Genomic DNA, 21,292 nt, shown 5'->3' with positions numbered 1-21,292 from the left:
TGTACATAATCATGGAAACTGTCAGTGTGTCATTCTGTCAGTCAGTCATTCTGTCTGTCCCATGTTTTTCTACTCACTGACGTGGTCAATCTATGTGAAACTGCACATAGGCATTGAGGATTGGCATAGGTAGAAGGTGACAAAGCTACCAATGGCTATGGATAACTTATTATAGATTAAACTACCCAGCAGTAAATGAAGTATTTAAAAGGAGCTCATCCTTTATGAGCTGCCACATTACAGTGATGAACACATTAAGCTTTAGTTATTATAATCCAATAATGTAGTTTTGAAATGAGCCGTTCCTTTACTTTTGGAGCGTTAATAAAAATTGATGTTAATATTTTGGTACTTTTGCTTGAATAAAATTTTAAAAGCAGGACTTTTACTTGTCAGAGAATATTTTTACCCCGTAGTGTGGCTGCTTTTACTTTAGTAAAGGATCTGAGTACTTCTTGAATTCTTGACCAACATTCATGAGATAAAACTTTTTTGTCGTGCAGCAGTTGCAGTACAAATAGGAAACAAGTGCAAATAAAACAGAATATAAACAATAGTCAATGTAGCATTTCAATAAATCTGATCACACAGGCACCATCTGTAATTGTGATTACGACTGTAATCACATGAGGTCCTCAGGTAGTTCAGGTAGTCCAGGTCTTTGGTGTGGGTCAAAAATGAGAACAGAAGGTGAATTTTCATATTAATCTGCGTCACAGAAAGAAATAAAGACATAGAGAAAGAGAGAGAGAGTCAGAGGCAGTGGACCAGGGGGGCTGTAAAAATAAAAGTCCTGGAAACCTCTCAGCACATTTCCTGTCTGCTCTCCCTCTCTCTGGATTTTGGCTTCAGGACAGACTGGAGGAAACTCACTCGCCCTTTGTTCTCCCTATCTCAAAGTTTACCCCCTCTTTCCCTCCCTCTCTCCTCTTTCTCTGTGTCGTTGGATGCCAGACGTCTCGGGTTGATGGCGAGCTGTGGAATAGAAGGGGGGTGGTGGCAAAGTGTGAAGTGTGTGTGAACGTGTGTGTGACAGCATTCCTCGTCTTTTGAGCGTGTGCAGAAGGTGAAGAAGACGAACAGAGAAGCTCCAACAACTTGGAGGTAGGTGCCAACCAGCTTTCACACACCCTTGGTTGTTGCTCTCTCTCGTGCCGACACACACCTCCAGCAGGCCTCGACACAGAGGAGAAACACAAACTAGAGGAAAATGACGGGATTTCCTTCCTTTTATTTCCTTGCTCTTCTGTCTTTTGGCTTCTTTGTAATCTAAAACACTTGCAAACACAGTCATTCATGGAATTGTGTCCCTTCAGTTTTACAGGCTGAGGATGTGATTAGGGCGGCAGGAGTTCGGTGGAAACTTTCTCGGCAGTGTTTTGTTGCAGTGTGTTGAGCTCCTGCAGGGCTGCAGCTGCTACCTGCTGCAACAACACAGAGCTGCTGCAGACCTGCGTCTGAACTCACTGTGTGGACAAATAAACTCACCATACAGACAAATATTTGACTTTGTGGACACAAACTCATGAATGGACAGCTCAACTCACAAATAAATTGTTAGACGAACAAACAGATAAACTGACTGTATGGAGAGATAAACTCAGGTACGAAAATATAAACTCATGTACAGACAGATAAACTTAGACATGGAAAGATACATTTATATAGGTACACATTACCTCATGTACAAACATATAAACTTACATACCGACATATAACCCTACGTACGAACAGATAAACTCAGATACGAACAGATAAACTCAGGCAATTTATGTATGAAAATGTGACATATAGCGTTATGTACGAACAGATAAACTCACAGAGGAAGAGATGAACTTCTGCATGAACAGTTAAACTTAAATATGAAAGGATGAACTTATGTTCGAACAGAAACTCACGTAAATAAAGTCTTGTACGAGCAGAAAAAACTCAGACAAAAAGATTAACTTACATGCAAACAGATAAACTCACGTACAGATAAATAAATGTATGAACAGTTAAACTTATATAAAATAGCTAAAGTTATGTATGAAAAGACAAAACTTATGTACAAACAGATAAAGTTAGTTACAGACAGATAATCTCAAGTACAAAAGACAAAATTAAATACTAACATATAACGTTACGTTCAAACAGAATAACTCTTAGACACAGAGAAACTCACAGATGATCAGATAAAGGTATGCATGAACAGTTAAATTTAAATACAAAAAAGATAAACGTATGTACGAATAGAAACTCACGTAAAAAGATAAACTCTTTTACGAACAGATAAACTCATAGACAAACAGATAAACTGACGTACAAACAGATAAATTAATGTTTGAACAAATAAACGTATGTACAACATATAACCTTACTTACGATCAGATAAACTCACGGATGAACAGAAACTTATATACAATAGCTAAAGTTACAAATGAAAAGATAAACGTATGTACAAACACAAAAAGTTATGTACAGACAGATAAACTCACGTACAAACGATTAAGTTAAGTACTCATATATAACGTTACGTACGAACAGAAAAATTCAGAGGAAGAGATAAACTTATGTTCGAAGAGAAAGTCATGTAAACAGATAAACTTTTGTACGAACAGATAAATGAATGTACCAACAGATAAACTTATGTATTAAACATTACCTTACGTATGAACAGAAAAACTCACGGATGAACAGAAACTTAGATACAATAGCTAAAGTTACGTATGAAAAGATAAACTTACGTATGAACAGAAATTTTGATTCAATAGCTAAAGTTACGTTTGAAAAGATAAACTTACGTACGAACAGAAACTTAGATACAATAGCTAAAGTTATGTATGAAAAGATAAACTTACGTACGAACAGAAACTTAGATACAATAGCTAGTTACGTTTGAAAAGAGAAACTTACGTACGAACAGAAACTTAGATACAATAGCTAAAGTTACGTTTGAAAAGATAAACTTACGTACGAACAGAAACTTAGATACAATAGCTAAAGTTACGTTTGAAAAGATAAACTTAACGTACAAACAGAAACTTAGATACAATAGCTAAAGTTACATATGAAAAGATAAACTTACGTACAAACAGAAACTTAGATACAATAGCTAAAGTTACGTATGAAAAGATAAACTTACGTACAAATAGCTAAAGTTACATGTAAAAAAGATAAAGTTATGTACGAACATATAATCTTACGTACGAACAGATAAACCAACGGATGAAAAGATTAAGTTAAACACAAATAGCAAAAGTTACGTATGTAAACGCTGCGTACATTGGTGAGCTCAGACACCAGTAAAATGGTTTCCTTCATCATTTTCTTCCATCGTGGCCATCATCACACGTGTTGTCTTTACTAGTGGTACCAGTAGTAACTGGTGAGGTAGTGGCTGTACCAACCATAACAGTAGCATTAGCAGTGGTTGTAGCATTTGTCACAGTGGTATTTGCAGCAGTAGTTGAAGTAGCCTTATTAGTATTCTGTGTTTTACTGGAGACTCTCAGAATCTTTTGTCACTTCACTGTATAAAACATGTAAATCTGAAGGAAACACTGAACACTTGGTATGTTTGGAATGAAATGTGGGCACAGTTACCAGCTACAGACAGCCCCAGTCCAGGAAGTGTCAGCATCAGTGTTCAAAGGCCCGTGTGGGTCTGACTGTGGTCGGATCTGAACCTAATTATCATGTTTCATTCAGAGCCGTGTCAGTTCACCTCAGAGCTGCAGTGTATGTTTCCTATTCAGCAGCCGTGAGTCACTTCCAGTCGCTGCAGCAGCTGGTGGATCATTTAACAGACGTCCTGCCTCAGCCTGCTGTTTGGATCCAACGCTCAGTCGTTTCTGCAGAGACAAGAACACCAATCCTCAGGCTGGAAACTGAGTGGAAGCATTTCTGTTATCTGCCTGAAGGACTTGGGGTAAAAAAACTTTATTTCTAAAACTTTATCTGGCGTACCAACCTGTGTAAGCTAGGCTACAACCAAACATAAACCCCATTTACACTTGGCTTTCAAATGAGTTTTGGTGACTGAACACAAGCGGACAGTTGAGACACATCAGCGTTTACAATTGTGTCTTACATTGTGTCTCCAAGGTGTTCCGCTGTCCACTTGTGTTCAGATTTCGTTGCATCAGTTTGTATCATCAGGTTGTATTAGTACAGCTGAAGATATCGTCAGCAGAATCCAATATGTCTCCTTTCCAGTGTTAATTTTGTTGATGGAAGTGCATTTGTCAATGACCTTTTTTCCATGACGAAAACAAGAGGATGACAAGCTAACAATAGATCTTGAAAAAAACAAATATGACGAAAAAAAAGCTCTGGAATGAATCTAGACCTCTGAACAAGATGCATCTGAGGATCTCAGGGTGCCAGAGGGAACATAGAGTGATACAAGATTACTGTTATATAACTTGGAGCGAGGCCTCTCAGGGCTTTGTAAGTAATCAATAAAATCTTAAAATCAATTCTAAAAGCAGCAGGTAGCCAGTGGAGGGAGGCCAGCATCTGTGCGATGTGGTCGTGTTTTCTAGTGCGAGTCAAGATTCTGGCAGCTGGAGTTTTGGATGAGCTGAAGGTGCGAGAGGGATTTCTTTTTACTGTTGCCACAGAGCGAAGGAATTGCAGTAATCTAAGTGGCTGGTAATTTGTTGACTTTTTGAGTTTTTGAGACCATATAGAGATTTTTCACCATGATCAGTGTGTGCTCGGAAATCATCCTTTAAACCTGTCAAAACTCTGCTGGAGAAAAATTCAAGTTTGTAAACCTGTAGAAATTATTTGCTGTTGTAGGAAAACAAAAATAGGACTAAATGAAATGTTTATACAACATGTCACCTTGATTCTAATTTCTGATTCCTGTAGTAGCCTAATTAGGAAAGTTAAAATAAATTTTGACCCAAGTAATGACTAAAAGTTGACTCAAACATTTTGAATATGAAGGGTAAAAATGACTAAAATGTGATTAAACTAATAAACAATTCCATCTCAAGATTTAGACTGAATCTAAAATAGCTGCCAAAATTGACACCGGTCCTTTCAAAGGGCAAAACGATTGTCACGCAACACTTACGGGCAAATTAAAGAGCACTGATGTGTTGTCAGACACCTCATTACTACACTGACAGTATATAAAATACATGTAACATCATTAAAGACATACACCCAGCTGCTGCTTTAAAAACACCAATCTGAGGCAAAACTAAATCCTGAACAATTTACAAAGTTTTCACTAAGCTTTGTGGATTTTCTGTGACAGCGTGATAAAGATCACACACATCCTGATCTCCATGTAAGGTCTGTCTCCACCGAGCTGCACTCACATCCAGCTCAAACCAAACTAACGAACCGACGCTCGTCTGCCTGGATGGGAAGTGACACGCCGGCTCCAGTTGGTGCCCTGCTTTGATCCTGAAAACACCTCCTCCCCCTCCTCCCCCCCGCTCCGCCCGTCCTTTGCCATTTCCAGCACCTCTGCGGGGTCACACAGATTAACCCCTTGTTTCTTGCAGTGGGTTTTAGTTTTGAAGTGAAATGGAGGGTGAAAGCGTTTTCCGGCTGGGAGTGTGGGGCAGCGGGGGAAGAAGTGGGGCCGGCCAGCTGCATGCTGGGAGTTTTTTGGAGGATTTAGAGGAGTTTTGGGGCAGTTGTAAGGATTTAGAGCTGAGCAGCTGATCATTTTTAAGAGTTTTAAGGGGTAGATGGTGACGTTGGAGAAGGTTTGGAGCTGTTCAGGAGCTTGTCTTGTAAGTATTCACGTAAGAGCATCCTCAGATTCAGGGGTGAGGGGAGAAGTTTGTGTGTTGGACGAGGTCAAGGGTCACGTTTACAGCTGTTTGCTTTTTTTTTCAATTAAAGGTTTAGTGTGTAAGATTTAGGGGGATTTTGTGGCATCTAGCAGTGAGGATTACAGATTGCAACTAGCTGAAACTTCTTCTGGTTAGAATTCAGAGCTGAATTATTCACAGAGGTCTCTTCCTCTCAGAAACAAACAGACCAGGAGTCAGATGCATAAAACTGTGTGTAGGCACAAAGGCAGAAATGTGCAGACACATTCTTTTCATCAGATTTATAAAGCTGTGCATACACCTGATTGTGTTTTATGAATCTCCATCATTGTGGGGCTTCCTGCACACACAAGCCTCATTTCCAAACTGTTTTCCTGTCGTGTAGGTGTTTGGGTGTGGATGGATGTCTCAGCAGCGCGGTGTGGACAAACTCAGAGTTATATTTGTTTGTTCTTCAAACTCTCCTGCAGGTTGTTGACACCAGACTAAAGAGGACGATGTGGGTGGAGGCAGAGTGAATGGAAAACACTGAGTCCTTCATTCTTCACTTCAGAACACAACTATTCACCCAAACCTGTGCAACAAGGAAGCCTCACTGATCCAAAATGGCCGCTGTCAGCGTGCTGTTGCTGCTGGCCATGTCGGCCGTCTGCAGCGGGAGTCTGGTGGTGGTGAACTCGGGCGTGGAGGTCACCAGAGGTCGTTCGGTGTTCATCACACAGAAGGAGCTGCAGATCAGCGTGGATCCGACTGCCGACTGTAAGGTGGAGGTGGTGATGAACGAGCCTGTCAGTCAGAGGGTGGGGAGGCTGACTCCACAGGTGAGGACACACCTGCTGCACATATAGAGGTACAGATAACAGTGGTGTTACTGGTGTTTGGTTCTCTGCAGGTGTTTGACTGCAGCTTCCTGGAGGATGAGGTGAAATATGTCCACAATGGAAGTCCTCTGCTGGACGAGGACACAGTGATGCTGAGAGTCTACAGGTCAGTTAGCAGCAGTGTTAGCATTCAGCTGAAAACATGCCGGTGCCACCGCCCCAGCACACACAGGACGCGTCACACTGCAGCTCATCAACAGTCGACCACACAAAGTTATTACTACTTTTACTGAAAGATCTGAAGCTCTTCCCCCTCTGCATTAGCTACGAATCATGTGTCGACAGCGACTCATTAAACTTGATCTCTCACCTGAAGAGCCGACCTCCAGAGCTATGACTCAACAAGTTAAAGCTTCTTGGCCATGGTCTTTACAATGACGGGATTGTGGGTCATTTAGCTCGGGATATTTCTCAACCTCAACCAGTCTCTCAGCTGCAGAGTTCTCTTTATACATCCATGGAGAGGAGTCAAGCTGCAACAGGAGCAGAGAAAAAGAGCTGCTGTGAGAGCTGGTTCGTACAAGCAAAGAGCGAGTGGGAAAAATGCATTTAATTTTTGGTCAGTCCCTCCAGGATGCTTTGATGCTGCAATCGCACACAGTGTGTATTAAATAATTACTGAATACAACTTTTATATTGCATATACTGTTGACCCGCGACCTCCCCTTAAAGATCCCCTACCCTCCCAAAAAATGGACCAAAATCAGTCTTTGTGGGTCACACAGGGTTAAATTTACCCTGAAACTTTACTAAAGTGTCAGATCAGCTCTTCCCAGCTGTTTAATGTCTCCACACTGGTGATGACTGCAGCTTGAGGGGTTATGTTTTCGGGCTGTCCGTCAGTCCTACTCTCCTGATAACTCTGGAACAGAAATTTCTTCAACTTTGACACAAACGTCCGCTTGGACCAAAGAATAAACTGGTTAGCATTTGGCTGTGGAGGGTCAAAGGTCGAAGGTATAGTGACTTGATGACATTTTATATCCAAAAGGTCAAAGGTCAACTTGACTGTGACATCATCATGTTTTAACGTCATATCTCAGGAACAGAAGGGGAGACATTTGGTCAGATACTGATGACACATTTAAACAAACCTGACAGACTGTCTTTTAACCTGCTGTGTGGTTTCTGTCTGGAGGTTCACGTCCTCAGATACGCAGGTGGAAATGATGGTTCTGCAGGTGCGGGTGGTGGAGTCAGGGTCCGTTGTGGTGGAGCTGGGCAGCACTCCGCTCGTGGTTCCTCTCTTCTACAGCTTATCCAACGCCATCGACAGCTCCGTCCTGAGCATCCGAACCACGGCAGACCTGGTCTGCAGCGTCCGGCTGATGACCACCGACACCAGTGTCCCCGCTCTGGGTCAGCTGGTGAGGGAGGAGGACTCCACGCAGAGGAAGGGTACGTCACATCTGGACACATTGCAGCACTGGTTCATGGTCTGAGTTATTCATCGACTTTTAAACCATAGCCACAAAAATACTAACAAAATATAACAAACTAAAATATATATATATATATATATATATATATAAATTATTCTTAAATTATGTCTTTAATTTGTTGAAACAATATGAAACAAAATAAAAAAAATTCTGAAAAAATATTTAAGAAATAATGATAACAAAACAATAAAACAATAACAGACATAAATAAATATCTATTATAATAGTTAAATGACATAAACAATTCAAGTTAATAATAAATCAAACTGCACAACAAAAATATTGGAATAAAATATAAAAATTAAATATGAATTATTAATTAATAAAAAATAAGAATAGTAAAATATTTAGAAATGATTTTGTGTGTTCTTGATGTTTGAAGCTTGCACATGTGAAACAAAACTTGAAGCTGCTGTATCTCCTCAGTTGGATTTGTTCTGTTTGTCTTCGTCGTTCAGGCAGAGAGACGGCAGCGCTCTGTCCCGGGAACAAACCGTGTCTTCACGACACCAAGGAGGTCCGGTTCCTCAAAACCAGCTGCCAGGACTTCCTGAGCTCCGGTCTCAAGTACCAGCACCTCAGCCCTCCGTCACCAGAGATCGACTACATCCCCATCAGGGTGGAGCTGAGGGAGCAGGCTACCAGGGCCCTGCTGGAGGTACGGGCAACATCCAGAGATCAAAGCTGATATTATTCAGCATTCACTCTCCTCAGACGTCAGGGTTGGAAACAGTAACTTGTAGTAACGTTACTGAAAAGTGCTCTAATTGACAAAGTTGATAAACTGCAGCTTCAGTCATACCCAGGTCGGATGTTTTCCAGGCGAGATCAGCGTCACAGGCGTGGAGAGGTTTTTTGGCAGTCAAAAGGTGACATCTCATGTTCTCAGCTCTGTGGATGTGACGGATGTGGAGCAGGAAGTTTCAGAGGCTCCAAAAAATCCTTAATGTTAAAACCATTTTTTTCCTCTGCTTGTTAACTCGTTAACGGCGTGTCTTTATTACGAAGACCTGTCATCTCTAACACGTCTGATCCTCTATTCTGGGGCTTACTCTTTAACACCACATATAACAGCAAAAGTTGTCGCGGTATGTGTTGATTTCTACGTGATGCATGTCGTGTTAAAACTTACATGTGTCCCAAAAACAAAGGAAAAGAGGCGCTCTCTGGGACAAACATGGCATCTTTTTTTTCTCTTCACCCTCCTGGCAGGCAGAGTCAGTGTGGTTGCCGGTTCTGATCCATGGTGCGATGCAGAACCAGCCGCCTCAGGCCGCTTTCATGGCCTCCTTCATCCTGGAGGTGGACCAGTTCATCCTGACCCCAATCACCACCGCCTCCCTGGACGCCAAAGATCATGAGACGCCGCAGGAGAGGCTGGTCTTCAATGTGACCGTCCCGCCCGCCGACGGCTACATCACCCACCTGGATGACCACACGAAGCCCGTCACGTCCTTCACCTGGCTGGACCTCCACGAGATGAAGGTTGCCTACCAGCCGCCCAACAGCAGCCAATCACACCGCAGGAACTATGAGGTACTGCAAGTTACGCTAATTATGGTAAAGGGTTTATAACAGACATGAAACATTGAGAATCATGTCTCAGAAAAAATTTATCAGGTAAGAAACGTATAATCAAAAAACTTGTGTTGCCAGAGCTACCTTCAATGTTTTTTTTAGCCTGAGACGGTAACAGGAAGTACGTTTCAGGAAAAATTTTAAAAAAATGGAAAAAAAGAAGAAAAAGTTAAAATACAAAAAAAAAAAAAAAAATGAAATAAAAACAAAAGGAGCAAATTTTTTAAAAATCAGGGACAAGATAACCAAATATTGAAAAATAAAATTTGTGATAAAAAATTAAAATTAAAAATGAAATTAAAATTGAATAAAAAGAAATGCGAAAAGAAAATCAAAAATCAATGAAAAGAAAAAAAAAATAAAGTAAAAAAAATAAAGCAAAATTAATTTAAAAGTAAAAAAAATAAATAAATATAAGACTGAAATTGAGAGAAATTTACATAAAAATAGGGGCGAATGGAAATAAAAAATGTAAAAGAAAAACAAAAAAGACAAACAAATAAGAAAGATAAAATGATTTATTAATTACAAATAAAATTAAAAATAAAAATTAAATTGAATTTAAAAAAAGAAAAAAAAACAAAAACTGGAAATGAAATTAAAGAGATTAAAAAAGATAGATTAAGAAGAGTAAATGGAATTTAAAAAATCTGAATGAAAACAAAATATGAAAAATAAATATAAAGATAATTTTAAAAAAAAAAGGTAAATTAAAAATCTAAATTATCAAATATGATAAAAAATACAATTGAATTGAAGATAGGAGGAATATTTTAAGTCGAGCCTCGTCTCATGAGCATTTATGATGAATTTGACCATAAAGAAATCTGTCTCGATCTGACATCAGCTTGTCTTGTTGGGGTTACATATGTTTACCTCAATATTTTAAACTTTGGTCACATTTACTATAAACATCCAACATTTATACATTATCTGTCTGACAGCAAATGAGGAGGAGCACAGTTGTTCCCTTTTAATTAATAGATCTGTTATGTCTGTGGTCAAATATTACGTCTCCTGTCATAAACCTTGTAACATACTGTTGATGTTTGTTAATGTAAGGTGGAGTTTCAGGCTATAGACAGTTCCTACATGACCAGCCCGCCCATCATGGTCCACATCTCCATCAGGGCGGCTGAAACAAATGCACCCAGAGTCTCCTGGAACATGGGTACAAAAGTTTTCCAATAAAAAAAATCATTCAGTTAATTTAACTTGTATTTGTAAAAGGATTCTGTCCTCAGATCTGTCGTCATCTGTCTCTGATGTCTCAGGTTTGGACCTGCTGGAGGGTCAGTCCCGACCAATCACGTGGGAGGAGCTGCAGATAGTCGACAGCGACAACATCGACGCTGTCTACCTGGTGGCCGTGGACGGACCTCTTCATGGACGCCTCAGTGTCAGAGGTGAGGTCAGAGGTCACTGGATTTACATTTGGATGAGGACAAACAGCGGCTGCGCCATAATTAACCATCATCTGTTGGTTCATTTAAATTCTTTAACGAAATACGTGGTGACTTGTTGTTGTTCAGCTTCTTGCTCAGTTACAGTTCAGTCACGTCATGTAAAACGCAGAATATTTCCATCTGTGCATTAAAAAATATTTTAAAACAAAGGAAAAAAGAAAAATATATAGCAACAAATATAACATATAATAAGACCTAATGTAAACTGTAATAAAATAAACAAATAAAATAAGAAATAATTAAATGAATAAGTACACATACAGGCATACAAATATAATGAAACAAAACAGTTTTGAAAATTAAAATTAGATTAAAAAAAAATCACACAGCAATTTTTCAAACCTGTTGATTTTTTTTTTTTTTACTGTTTTTGAGTTTCTCCATGAATCCAACCACTTTCATGTTGTGGTATAAAGTATATATACGATATAATATTTCACTAAGACCTTACCTAACCTTTAATAAAGTAAGTTTACAAAATAAATGAAATAAAAATTAATGAAATAAATAAGTACACATATAAACATGCACACATACATATTTAGTCATCCAAAAAATAGTGAAAGCCACCGGCCATCTGACCAGCTGACTGAGTGTCAGGTGACACCATCAGACGGCTTGAGTCCAGCTCAGACGACCAGTTCACACCGCTGACACTTTTCTCTGCTACGTAATGAAATGGTTTCGTCTTGTTGAGAATCTCTGGTCTGAGCTGGACAAACAAACAAAACGACAGAAATGAGCAACAAATGAAGAACAAGTTGTGCAACTGAGATTTAAGAATCCTCCGGGGGCCTGTTCGGTCTCTCACCTCAATAACATTTAAAATCGATCAATTAAATAAATAAAACAGAAATGAAGTAAATAAGTAAGTGCGCACATACAAAATAATGAGACAAAACTTTTTTTTTTCACGATAAAATAAAATAAACATTGAATAATATTTTTTAAGACTACAAGAAGCCCACACTGCTGCATTTCTTTAACCTGTGAATATTCACTGTTATTCAAGAAACATTTCCTCCATGAGTTCCACCTCTTGTATCCTGAGGTGTAAGTGTGGGTTTAAAGTACAAAGCACAACAAGAAGCATCATGTCAGCACCTCTCTGACTGGATGCAGCACGTGTACCGGGTGCAGCCTGATGATGGAGGGCAGCAAAACAGACATTTGTAGTTTTTTATTTTACATGCAGTGTACAGATGGGGCCCCGTTACTGTGAGAAAGAGCCCCAGTTTGATCCTCCGTCCTCGTACCTCGGTTCCTTAACTCCCGTGCTGGTATTCCGACACACACACACACACACACACACACACACACCGCCCTGGGAATTCCCAGAGAACGTCGTCTGGCCTTTTCCGCCCTTTTTCCTCCATGTGTTGCCCATCCGTCAGGGACTGTGGTGTGGCTGGGGAAGCATATGTCTAGTGGCCCTGCATGTGTTTCCTAATCAGGTGTAAAATGGGGCCGCGGCCACTTTGGCCGGGGGGAGGGGGGGCTGCTGCTGCCGCCGCCTCCCTCTCCGTCCACGTCTGTCCCTTCCAGCCCAGCGCGTTGGGAGGACGGCCTCTTTGTCTCTGGACCGAGCAGATTGGAGAGGATTTATGCCATTTCATGCCGCCGTGCACAGGGAGCAGATGCACTGTCCCCAAACAGGTTTTCATGCTACCAGCTAGGAGGGGAGCGGAGAGGGGGGAGGGGGGGTGAGGTGGCAGGAGTGCAGGCGCCCCGGGGGGTTCATGCAGGGAGTTAACCTTTCATGGCTGCTTTAGACGTGCAGGAACAGAGGGAGGCTCAGAGGGAGGGGAGGAGTGTTCTCTGTTGATTCTCCGGCTCGTTTCATCACATTTGTGGCTGATATTTAACATCTTTAATTTAGACACAATTAATAATCGTGACCTGCAGGAGCACCTCGCAGAGGGCTCTCACTCAGGAAATCTGGGTTTGGAGATTAATTTAGCATCTTAATACATGTGGAGGAGAGCAAACTCACAAACCCAAACTTTCTCCTGCTCCTTCCACAGTTACAAACCATCATGAAAACTATATCTGTGACGTGATTTACACCAGTGTCAACGTTTGACTTTAACCTTCAATGAATGCTTCATTTGAGGCATTTTTAGAGGCAGGAGGATGTTTGAATATTTAGTATCTGACAGAAAAAATCAAAAACTTCTCATGACCCCTTAGATTTGTCTTCCTGACCCTGAGGTCGTTCAAACGGTTGCAAAAGAGTCCGAAAATTTGAAAATTAAAGACTCCCATTGAGAGCCAATGAAACAATCACTAACAATAAATATTCAGGATGGAAATGATTTGAATCATAATGATGTTTAAACTCTGTTTAACAAACTTTTTGAGTGTGTGTTGTTTGACAGAATGACTGAGGTGAAACTTTTTTTGGTAAAAATTATTAGATGTAATTATGTTGTTAATCAGGACCATCAATTGCAACCACTTAAAGGGATAGTGCACCCAAAAATAAAACTGTAGCCATTATCTACTCACCCATTTGCCGAGGGAGGCTCAGGTGAAGTTTTAGAGTCCTCACATCACTTACAGAGATCCAAGGGGAGAGGAGGTAGCAACACAACTCCACCTAATGGAGGCTGACGGCGCCCCAGATTCAAACGTCCAAAAACACATAATTGAAACCACAAAATATCTCCATACTGCTCGTCCGTAGTGATCCAGCACACACGTGAGCGCAGTGCCCAGAGAGGCAGTCAGAGCTACAGGCTACAATGAGGCTAAAAACAGAGTTCAAATGATGTTTTTCCAAACAACTTTTTATGTCGGGGCTTCAGGACACTTGGATCACTACGGACGAGCAGTATAAAACCAACAAAGATGGCAAACAGCAAACCATGCATCCCAAACTACGGTAAATACATTTTTAATATTAGCTGCATAAGTGCATTGGTGCATTTACTCGTGTGTGCACAGGCATTTGTTTGAGAGACAACTGACCCTTCGCTAAGTCCCACCCTCAAACGCAGACTTTATCGTGTAGCATCAGCCAGTTCCGACACGGGTCTCACATCTACACGGCTGTACTCCTCATACAGTCGTTTCAGATTTCCTTCATTTCCAGATTGTTTTTGTTTTTTATTTGGAGCTAAAGGTTGTGCCTTGAGCATGTCGTGTACAGACCCTTTTAGGGCCGACGTCACGATGACATCATGTTATCAGCTGGAGGTGCAGCTGCCTCTCCCCCACAGGGCTGTAGGCTACATAGGAGTGTTAAAATGTGTTTGTCTTGTTGTGTTATTGGGAGCCAGAATAGAAGGAGTCATGGCTCAAAACCAGCCGCCACTGCCCGTCAACAAAAACAAAGACAACTATGGTTAAATGTGATAAGACCAAAGGACTGGACGGAGGCCATCATCAAAAATGCTCACATGTGCAGCGCACACTTCATATCAGGTTAGGGAAAAAGTATTTCCTGTTGTAGGGATGAATAAGGTTATGTGTATTAAGGGTTATCATGTCCACCTCATCAGAAACTGGGGAGGGATTAAGAGGAATATTGGATTTCTCTGGAACGCTAACTTTTTAGCACATTAGCTAACGTTAGCTTCCATAGCAAAACAAACAAGTGTGGTCCTCCTTTGTAAGATTGGCTTCCTGTGACATCATCCATCCACTGAGTGAGAGCATACGGGTCGGCCAGTCTGGTCCCGTTGGTCAGTGTTTACTTATTCAAGTAACACTGGCGGTCCCGGAGAGTGAGTGACCTGACATGGTGCGTTGGTAAATTCAGTCTGACGCTCTACACTAAAATGAGAGCCCTGTTGGTGGAAGAAACGCAGCGTTATATTTCTACATGAATGAACCAACGGTTAAGTTAATCACACATTCACTCCGCTGCTCCGTCTCCACAGACAGAAATCAGAAAAACTTGACATCACATGTGGCCGACAATTTAATTTAATTTGTCTTTTTTGAATTAGAAGATTATTATGACTAAATTCATCAACATTAGTTTGTCTGAAGTTATTGAATATTTTTCCAATGAAATTCCCCCAAATTATGCAGAACACTTTTTTCAACCTCAGTGTAATAGTATAACCAACAGGAGACCACTGATGTGTGAAGTGTTTTTTGGGACACTGCACGTTATAAGAGTGAAGTTATTGAATATTTTTATCGCATCTCTTTTCGGTGTTGCACTTTGTAGACGGTCCCTGTTGACTCGTCCCACAGTCCCCCCTGTTTTTCCTGACTCTCCGGTTGTTGTTTTTTTAAACATCAAAACCAGCGCACACACACCATGTTCATCGCCACAGTGTAGTAGTTGGATGGTTGTTGAAACTTTTGTCCCACTCGGCATGTTTCCACCCCCCTCCCCTCCCCTCCCCCTCCTCCATGTTGGACAGCAGCACCTGCTCCAGCATCATTTTTATCTCCTCAATTTGGACTCTTGTTTATCTGCCGCTCGTTGTTTAGAAGGAACAAAAGTTTGGCTCTGCACGTGTGTGTCTGTCTGTCTGTCTGTCTGTCTGTCTGTCAGATAGTATGTATGTATGAATGTATGTATGTTGGAGGCCTGTAGGAAGCAGTGAGTGGGTCCTCTGGTGGAGCTGTGTCTCAGAGGAGAGTGCCGCTGACCCTCCATGCTGTGACTCGGGGGGGACAGTCACTGCAGGCTCGGTCCAACGCCTTCAGCCAAATGGATGGCTGCCTGTCCTGCTGCACACACACACACACACACACACACACACACACACACACCTCCCATCCCATTTCTTCTTTATGGGCCTGCTGCCCAACGCCACCTTTGGGCCCAATTACCAAGTTGTTTCCATCACTTGGACCAGTAGCCAGTTTCCCTCGGTAAAGTTGCTAATGAGGTTCGGGCTCGCGACCGCTCGTCTCTCAATCTGTCTGCTGACCTTGCCCTTCTGTCTCTCTGGCACGCGCAGGGAGACAAGAAGCCCCCCAATCCTGGCAACCGGGCGGCCACCGGGAAGGACGCCATGTTTTACCCCACCGGTGTTCGCAGCACAAACCCCAGCCAGCGCCTCACGGTGCCTTCAGGCGCTAAGAGAAACTTGTTATTTCCAAGTGACAATGGGAGATAAAAAAAACAGTGCCTGTGTTGGAGACGGTAATTGAATCAAAGTGCGAAGCTTTGGCTGGAAACGGAGCCGTCCTCTGACAACAACACATGTCCGACAGTAGGCCGCTCTGCTGTTAGCGGTTAGCATGTTGTACAGTGTGAGGGAGGCCAGCCAGCAGCAGAGAGCTGACAGATGGACACGGCCTACATTTCATTAATGTAGGACACACAAGTTTTTCATGTTCGGTCCAACTCTTCAGACTGACAACGATGAGTTCAGGCGCCACAGTTTCTATTTGTTATTGATACTAAAAAACATTATCTTGTGGAGCTAAAAGAAGATTATAGACACATATTTTTAAGCGTTAACTTTAAAGCTCCAGTGTGTAGGATTAAGAGGGGATATATCTGCAGAAATGTAACATAATCAGTGTGTTTTCTTTAGTGTATAATCACCTGAAAATAAGAGTTCTTGTGTTTTGTTACCTCAGAATGAGACGTTTATATCTACACTGGGAGCAGGTCCTTGTCTACAGAGATCACCATGTTTCTAGAAGAGCCCAGAATGGACAAACTAAGCCCTGGCTCTAGAAAGGGAAAACTGTTTTATTGTTGTTGGATTTTTCCTACATGGAAAAATCAGCATCTTTCTGACGCAGGTATTTGATCTGGTCCGCTTGTAAATGCTGCCGTGAGAACACGAACCAACTCTAGGCAAAATTAGTCCCTGATTCAGACCCAAAGCAAGACAAACTCGAAACTGCTTTATTCAGTGTTTTTACCGGTTTAAATCAGCTGGTCTGTTTGTTTTGGAGAGGAGGAAGCCTCTGTGGATAATTCAGCTCCAGGTAAAATCCTCCTGAACGTCTGGATCTTAAGTTATCAGAGAAAACAGGCACCGGGCGAGCGGGCCATCTGCAATTTGCCAAACAGCATCAGAAAAAGACTGATTTGTACGTGAAACGTCTTTATTCAGTGTTTTTACTTTACCAGCTTTTACCAGTTTCAACTGGTTGTAATCTGTAATCTGTAATCTGTAATCCTCACCACTAAATCCCCCTAAATTTTACACACTGGACCTTTAATAATATACATTTCAAAAGTGTTTGTCCATGTATTTTTTCTTTTAATCTGGTGACTCTGTAAACATTAATTTACATTATTGTAATTTTAAGGTTGTTCCATTTTTGATGGCAATTTTATGGCTGAGTGACATGAAAATGATTTCACTGAAAAAATATCATATGATTTCATGTGACAAATATATTGACTGATTGATGGATTAAAATCAATTAATGTCACAATAATATTTTTCCAAATAAATACAGATTGATACAACACATGAATTAAAAAATATATTAAACATTAAATATGTAAATGTGTGTCACGTGTAATGGACTGTGGTCCGCTGCTGTGAATGGAAAACTTAAATCATGATATTATGACCATGATAATATTACTGTGTCATCATGTCACAATTTCAATGAAAAATCATTGATGGCTTTATTGAAATAATTATTTTCCAGCCTTCCAGTCTGATGGTGTTTCCTGTTTCCTGTCTTCAAGGCGGGAAGGCATTCATGTTTCGTGTGCGGGACCTGAGGGAGGGTGTGGTCGTCTACCATCACTCCGACAGCGACACCACCCGTGACCACATAGTCTTCCGCATCAGCGACGGCCGCCACAGCATCCGCCACAAGTTCCCCATCAACATCCTGCCCAAAGATGACTCCCCGCCGTTCCTCATCAACAACGTGGCGGTGGAGGTGCAGGAGGGCGGCACCGTGAGGCTGGAGGAGTACATGCTGCTGGCCTCTGACCTGGACTCTAGTGACGACTACATCCTCTATGAGCTGGTCTCCAGCCCGCGGGCGGGGCAGCTGGTCAGAAAGACCTCTACCCACGAGAAAGGTGAGGGTGGGTCACGTGATTAAATATGATATATAAGATAGAATATATGTTTGTATAAGATTAGAAGGAGGTGCAGTTGGTTTAAATCCTCTGAACTCTTCAGACTTTGTAACCCAAATGTTGCAGAGTTGTAGCAGGTTAACAAACAAACTCAGGATTCCGTGATGCAGCTGCTGGGTTTTAATTATTGATGATGTGTTTGCTGTCCATGCAGGAGATCCTGTGGACAGTTTCCTGCAGAGAGATCTGATCCAGGGTCAGATCTACTACCAGCACTCAGGAGAGGAACAGTTCGAGGACTCCTTCGACTTCACTCTGTCTGACAGCCACCAGCCGCCCAACCTCTCCCAAACATACGTGAGTCAAAGAAGTGACGAGTTTGATTTCTCTCATCATAATAGAAAAGTATTCCATATATCCCGTCACACTGACCCGTCTCCTCTCTGCGGATCCAGACTGTGGTGGTCCATGTTTTCCCAGTGAAGGACCAGCTGCCGGTGGAAGTCTCCGGCAGCGTGCGCTCTCTGACGGTGAAGGAGACGGAGGTGGTTTACGTCACCCAGGCTCATCTCCACTTCACCGACAGAGAGCATCCAGACACAGACCTGACCTACGTCATCACGCAGCCCTGTTTCAGCCCACTGCATCCTGGGTAAGGACAGGGGCGGGACTTGCTCTCTGCTGTCTTCAGGTCCAGGATGGGTTTAGCCTAGCTTAGTACAAAAAAAGCAAAATAATTAAAACTCTGAACACCTCTAAAATCTGACTGATTTGCACTTTTATTCTGATCTCTGGAGAAGAAACACGTATTGATCCTATATATTGTTTTTCTCTTCAGGCTGATGGATGCAGGACGTCTGTTCTACACAGACAGCACCAACGCCATGAAGAGAGACCACATGGTGCCGGTGTTAAAGTCCTTCACACAGGTTTGAAACATATGAAACATCCTCAAACATACCAGCAGATGAGAATTCAGTCGGACAAGAAGTAGTTGTAGTACAGTGCTCGTGCAGGGGCAAGCACGGCTTCTGTGGTCAGTGTAGCAGCTTCAGTTGGTTATAGTAAACGTGCCCCGCTGTGGGCATGCTGCAGCAGACTGGTCATGTATTTTGGCCATAAAACTTTACTGAAATAAAGTACTGGAGTATAAATACTCAGTTGTTTCTCCTTGTGTTCTCTCAGCACGCAGTGAACCACATGAAAGTGGCCTTCATGCCTCCCGTGGAGGACATCGGCCCGGAGCCACTGTTCATCCAGTTTGTCTTCTCCGTCAGCGACCACCACGGCGGCACCGTCTCCGGCCTTCTCTTCAACATCACCGTCACCCCTGTGGACGACCAAGCGCCAGAGGTCAGAGGTCTAACACAGACCGAGCTTTTTGAAGATTATTGATATGAAATGTGGTATGAAATATGATGATCTCCAACTGGAGGGTTTTATATTTTCCACATCAGATCCATCAAAGTGAAAATGCAGTAAACTTTTACTCCTCTTGAAATTATTTTGTCATACGAGCACTTTGAAATTTCAACAATCAACACTCATCATTTGAAGATCCAGATTTGTTGGTTGACCCTTTGTGTGGTTGTCAGGCCTTCACCAACCTGCTGCAGGTGGAGGAGGGCGGAGGGGCCTTTGTGACCGAGGAGCACCTCCTGGTTCAGGACCGGGACAGCCGGGAGGAGGCTCTGAGGGTGGAGCTTCAGAGGACGGCTCACCACGGCCGGCTGGAGCTGCAGGGTCGGACGCTGCTGCAGGGGGACAGATTCACCCTGCAGGACCTGAGAGGACTCCGACTCAGGTCAGACACAGTGTGTGTGTGTGTGTGGGGGGGCGTGGGATGGATCTTGTACTTGGTTTAGGTTTTAGTTTACATGCTTTAATGGTTAAAAAAACCTTTATTTTCCTCATGCTGTCTGTGCTGGAGCACCTGTTTTCACCTTCTGTCTGAGACACCAGACCAGCACCAGTCTCCAATATCATCCCCCTGCAGAGCCGGGAAGCCACTGTTTTAGATGTGTGCATGCATGACTTCCAGAACAACCATTTTTTGACGTAGCCAGTCATTTCTTAATAATCAATTTTCAGAGACTCACAATCCCATGTCAGTCAAATGCTTATCAATTTTCAAGTCCGCCAATTGCTTCACAGTAATGGGAGTAGTCAACATTTAAGCTTCCATCTGCGTATCAACTTCCCGATCATTACAGAATATAATAACTTCAAACAGCGTCCATGTTTTCACATACTTGGATGTAAACTTTAACTGCAACCTAACTGAGGCACTCGCTTAGATTTAAAACACAGTAGACACAATATAATACACAGTTTAAATAGGCATCCTTGGTTTTTGTTTCTCCCCCACATCACTGGTTTAGATGATGGGATTTAACAAGAAGAAAAATTCAAAATAAGACCCAGGTTTTTATAAACGTTAATAAACTGTAAAATAACTCTGGAACAGCACAGTAAGTTGACCGGCTGCAGCTTCATGGAGACCAAACATGATCAAAGCTGTGTGAATATCACAGAAAAAAATCCACAGCACACTAATGAGATGGTTTCATACTTGAGTTCCACGATGACACACTGCAGACCCACATGTAAACTGTTAGTCTGCAGCCTTTTGACTTGATGTTGGTGGACTTGGTGTTTACAGTGTCCTCACTGATCCAGCTGCTGAAGCCCACAGTAACATAAACTAAAACCTCAGGAGGAAATAACACATTCAGTCTCCTCTGTGATTCGGATGTGGCTATTTAAACGTGGGTGTATGAGTGTGAGTTGAAACCTTTGGTCTCAGTATTCTGGCTCTCGTCTCTTCACTTGACTTCACCAAACCTAAAAATATTATTTTCAAAAATAATTTTCGCACCTGAGGAAAAAAGTGTCATTATATATTATTTAAATGATAAATGAAAGGTGATAGACATAGGATTCATACTTCCCAGTCAGTAGGTGTCGCACTCACACTCTCGCTCTCGCTCCACTCTTCAGTTGACCTATGGCTAAGCCACGCCCCCCTCCACTCACTCGGACAAACTATCAACATTCAGTGACCGGCGCTATGGCAGGTGTCACAGTACACGGCATTTCACAGGAGGCAATTGATGATTTTTGGGGACATAACGATCAGATGTCATTGAGAAGTAACCAAAAGGGCCCAAAC

At 42.0% G+C, this 21,292-nt stretch overlaps 1 protein-coding gene across 4 annotated transcripts in view; it reads left to right on the top strand.

Moving 5' to 3' along the window:
• The first annotated feature begins 921 nt into the window (after window positions 1–921).
• Window positions 922–21,292, top strand: part of frem1b (Fras1 related extracellular matrix 1b) — a 67,531-nt gene continuing 47,160 nt past the window's right edge. The window contains exons 1-15 of one of the 4 annotated variants that reach the window (XM_050055555.1): window positions 922–1,104; window positions 3,741–3,910; window positions 6,251–6,601; window positions 6,673–6,767; window positions 7,800–8,059; window positions 8,562–8,761; window positions 9,316–9,639; window positions 10,744–10,852; window positions 10,956–11,087; window positions 17,776–18,126; window positions 18,335–18,477; window positions 18,576–18,772; window positions 18,959–19,049; window positions 19,306–19,473; window positions 19,716–19,924. In XM_050055555.1, the coding sequence (XP_049911512.1) occupies window positions 6,386–6,601; window positions 6,673–6,767; window positions 7,800–8,059; window positions 8,562–8,761; window positions 9,316–9,639; window positions 10,744–10,852; window positions 10,956–11,087; window positions 17,776–18,126; window positions 18,335–18,477; window positions 18,576–18,772; window positions 18,959–19,049; window positions 19,306–19,473; window positions 19,716–19,924 (2,495 nt within the window). In that variant the 5' untranslated portion in view covers window positions 922–1,104; window positions 3,741–3,910; window positions 6,251–6,385. Of the gene's footprint in view, window positions 1,105–3,740; window positions 3,911–5,602; window positions 5,739–6,250; window positions 6,602–6,672; window positions 6,768–7,799; window positions 8,060–8,561; window positions 8,762–9,315; window positions 9,640–10,743; window positions 10,853–10,955; window positions 11,088–17,775; window positions 18,127–18,334; window positions 18,478–18,575; window positions 18,773–18,958; window positions 19,050–19,305; window positions 19,474–19,715; window positions 19,925–21,292 lie in introns of those variants that run through there. The other 3 variants (XM_050055556.1, XM_050055552.1, XM_050055554.1) reach the window with 3 other exon arrangements.

The sequence above is a fragment of the Epinephelus moara genome, chromosome 10 (genome assembly GCF_006386435.1).
Source record: "Epinephelus moara isolate mb chromosome 10, YSFRI_EMoa_1.0, whole genome shotgun sequence".
NCBI classification, from domain to species: Eukaryota; Metazoa; Chordata; class Actinopteri; order Perciformes; family Serranidae; genus Epinephelus; species Epinephelus moara.
The sequence above is the reverse complement of the archived record's forward strand: the minus strand, read 5'-3'. Positions and strand labels throughout refer to the sequence as shown.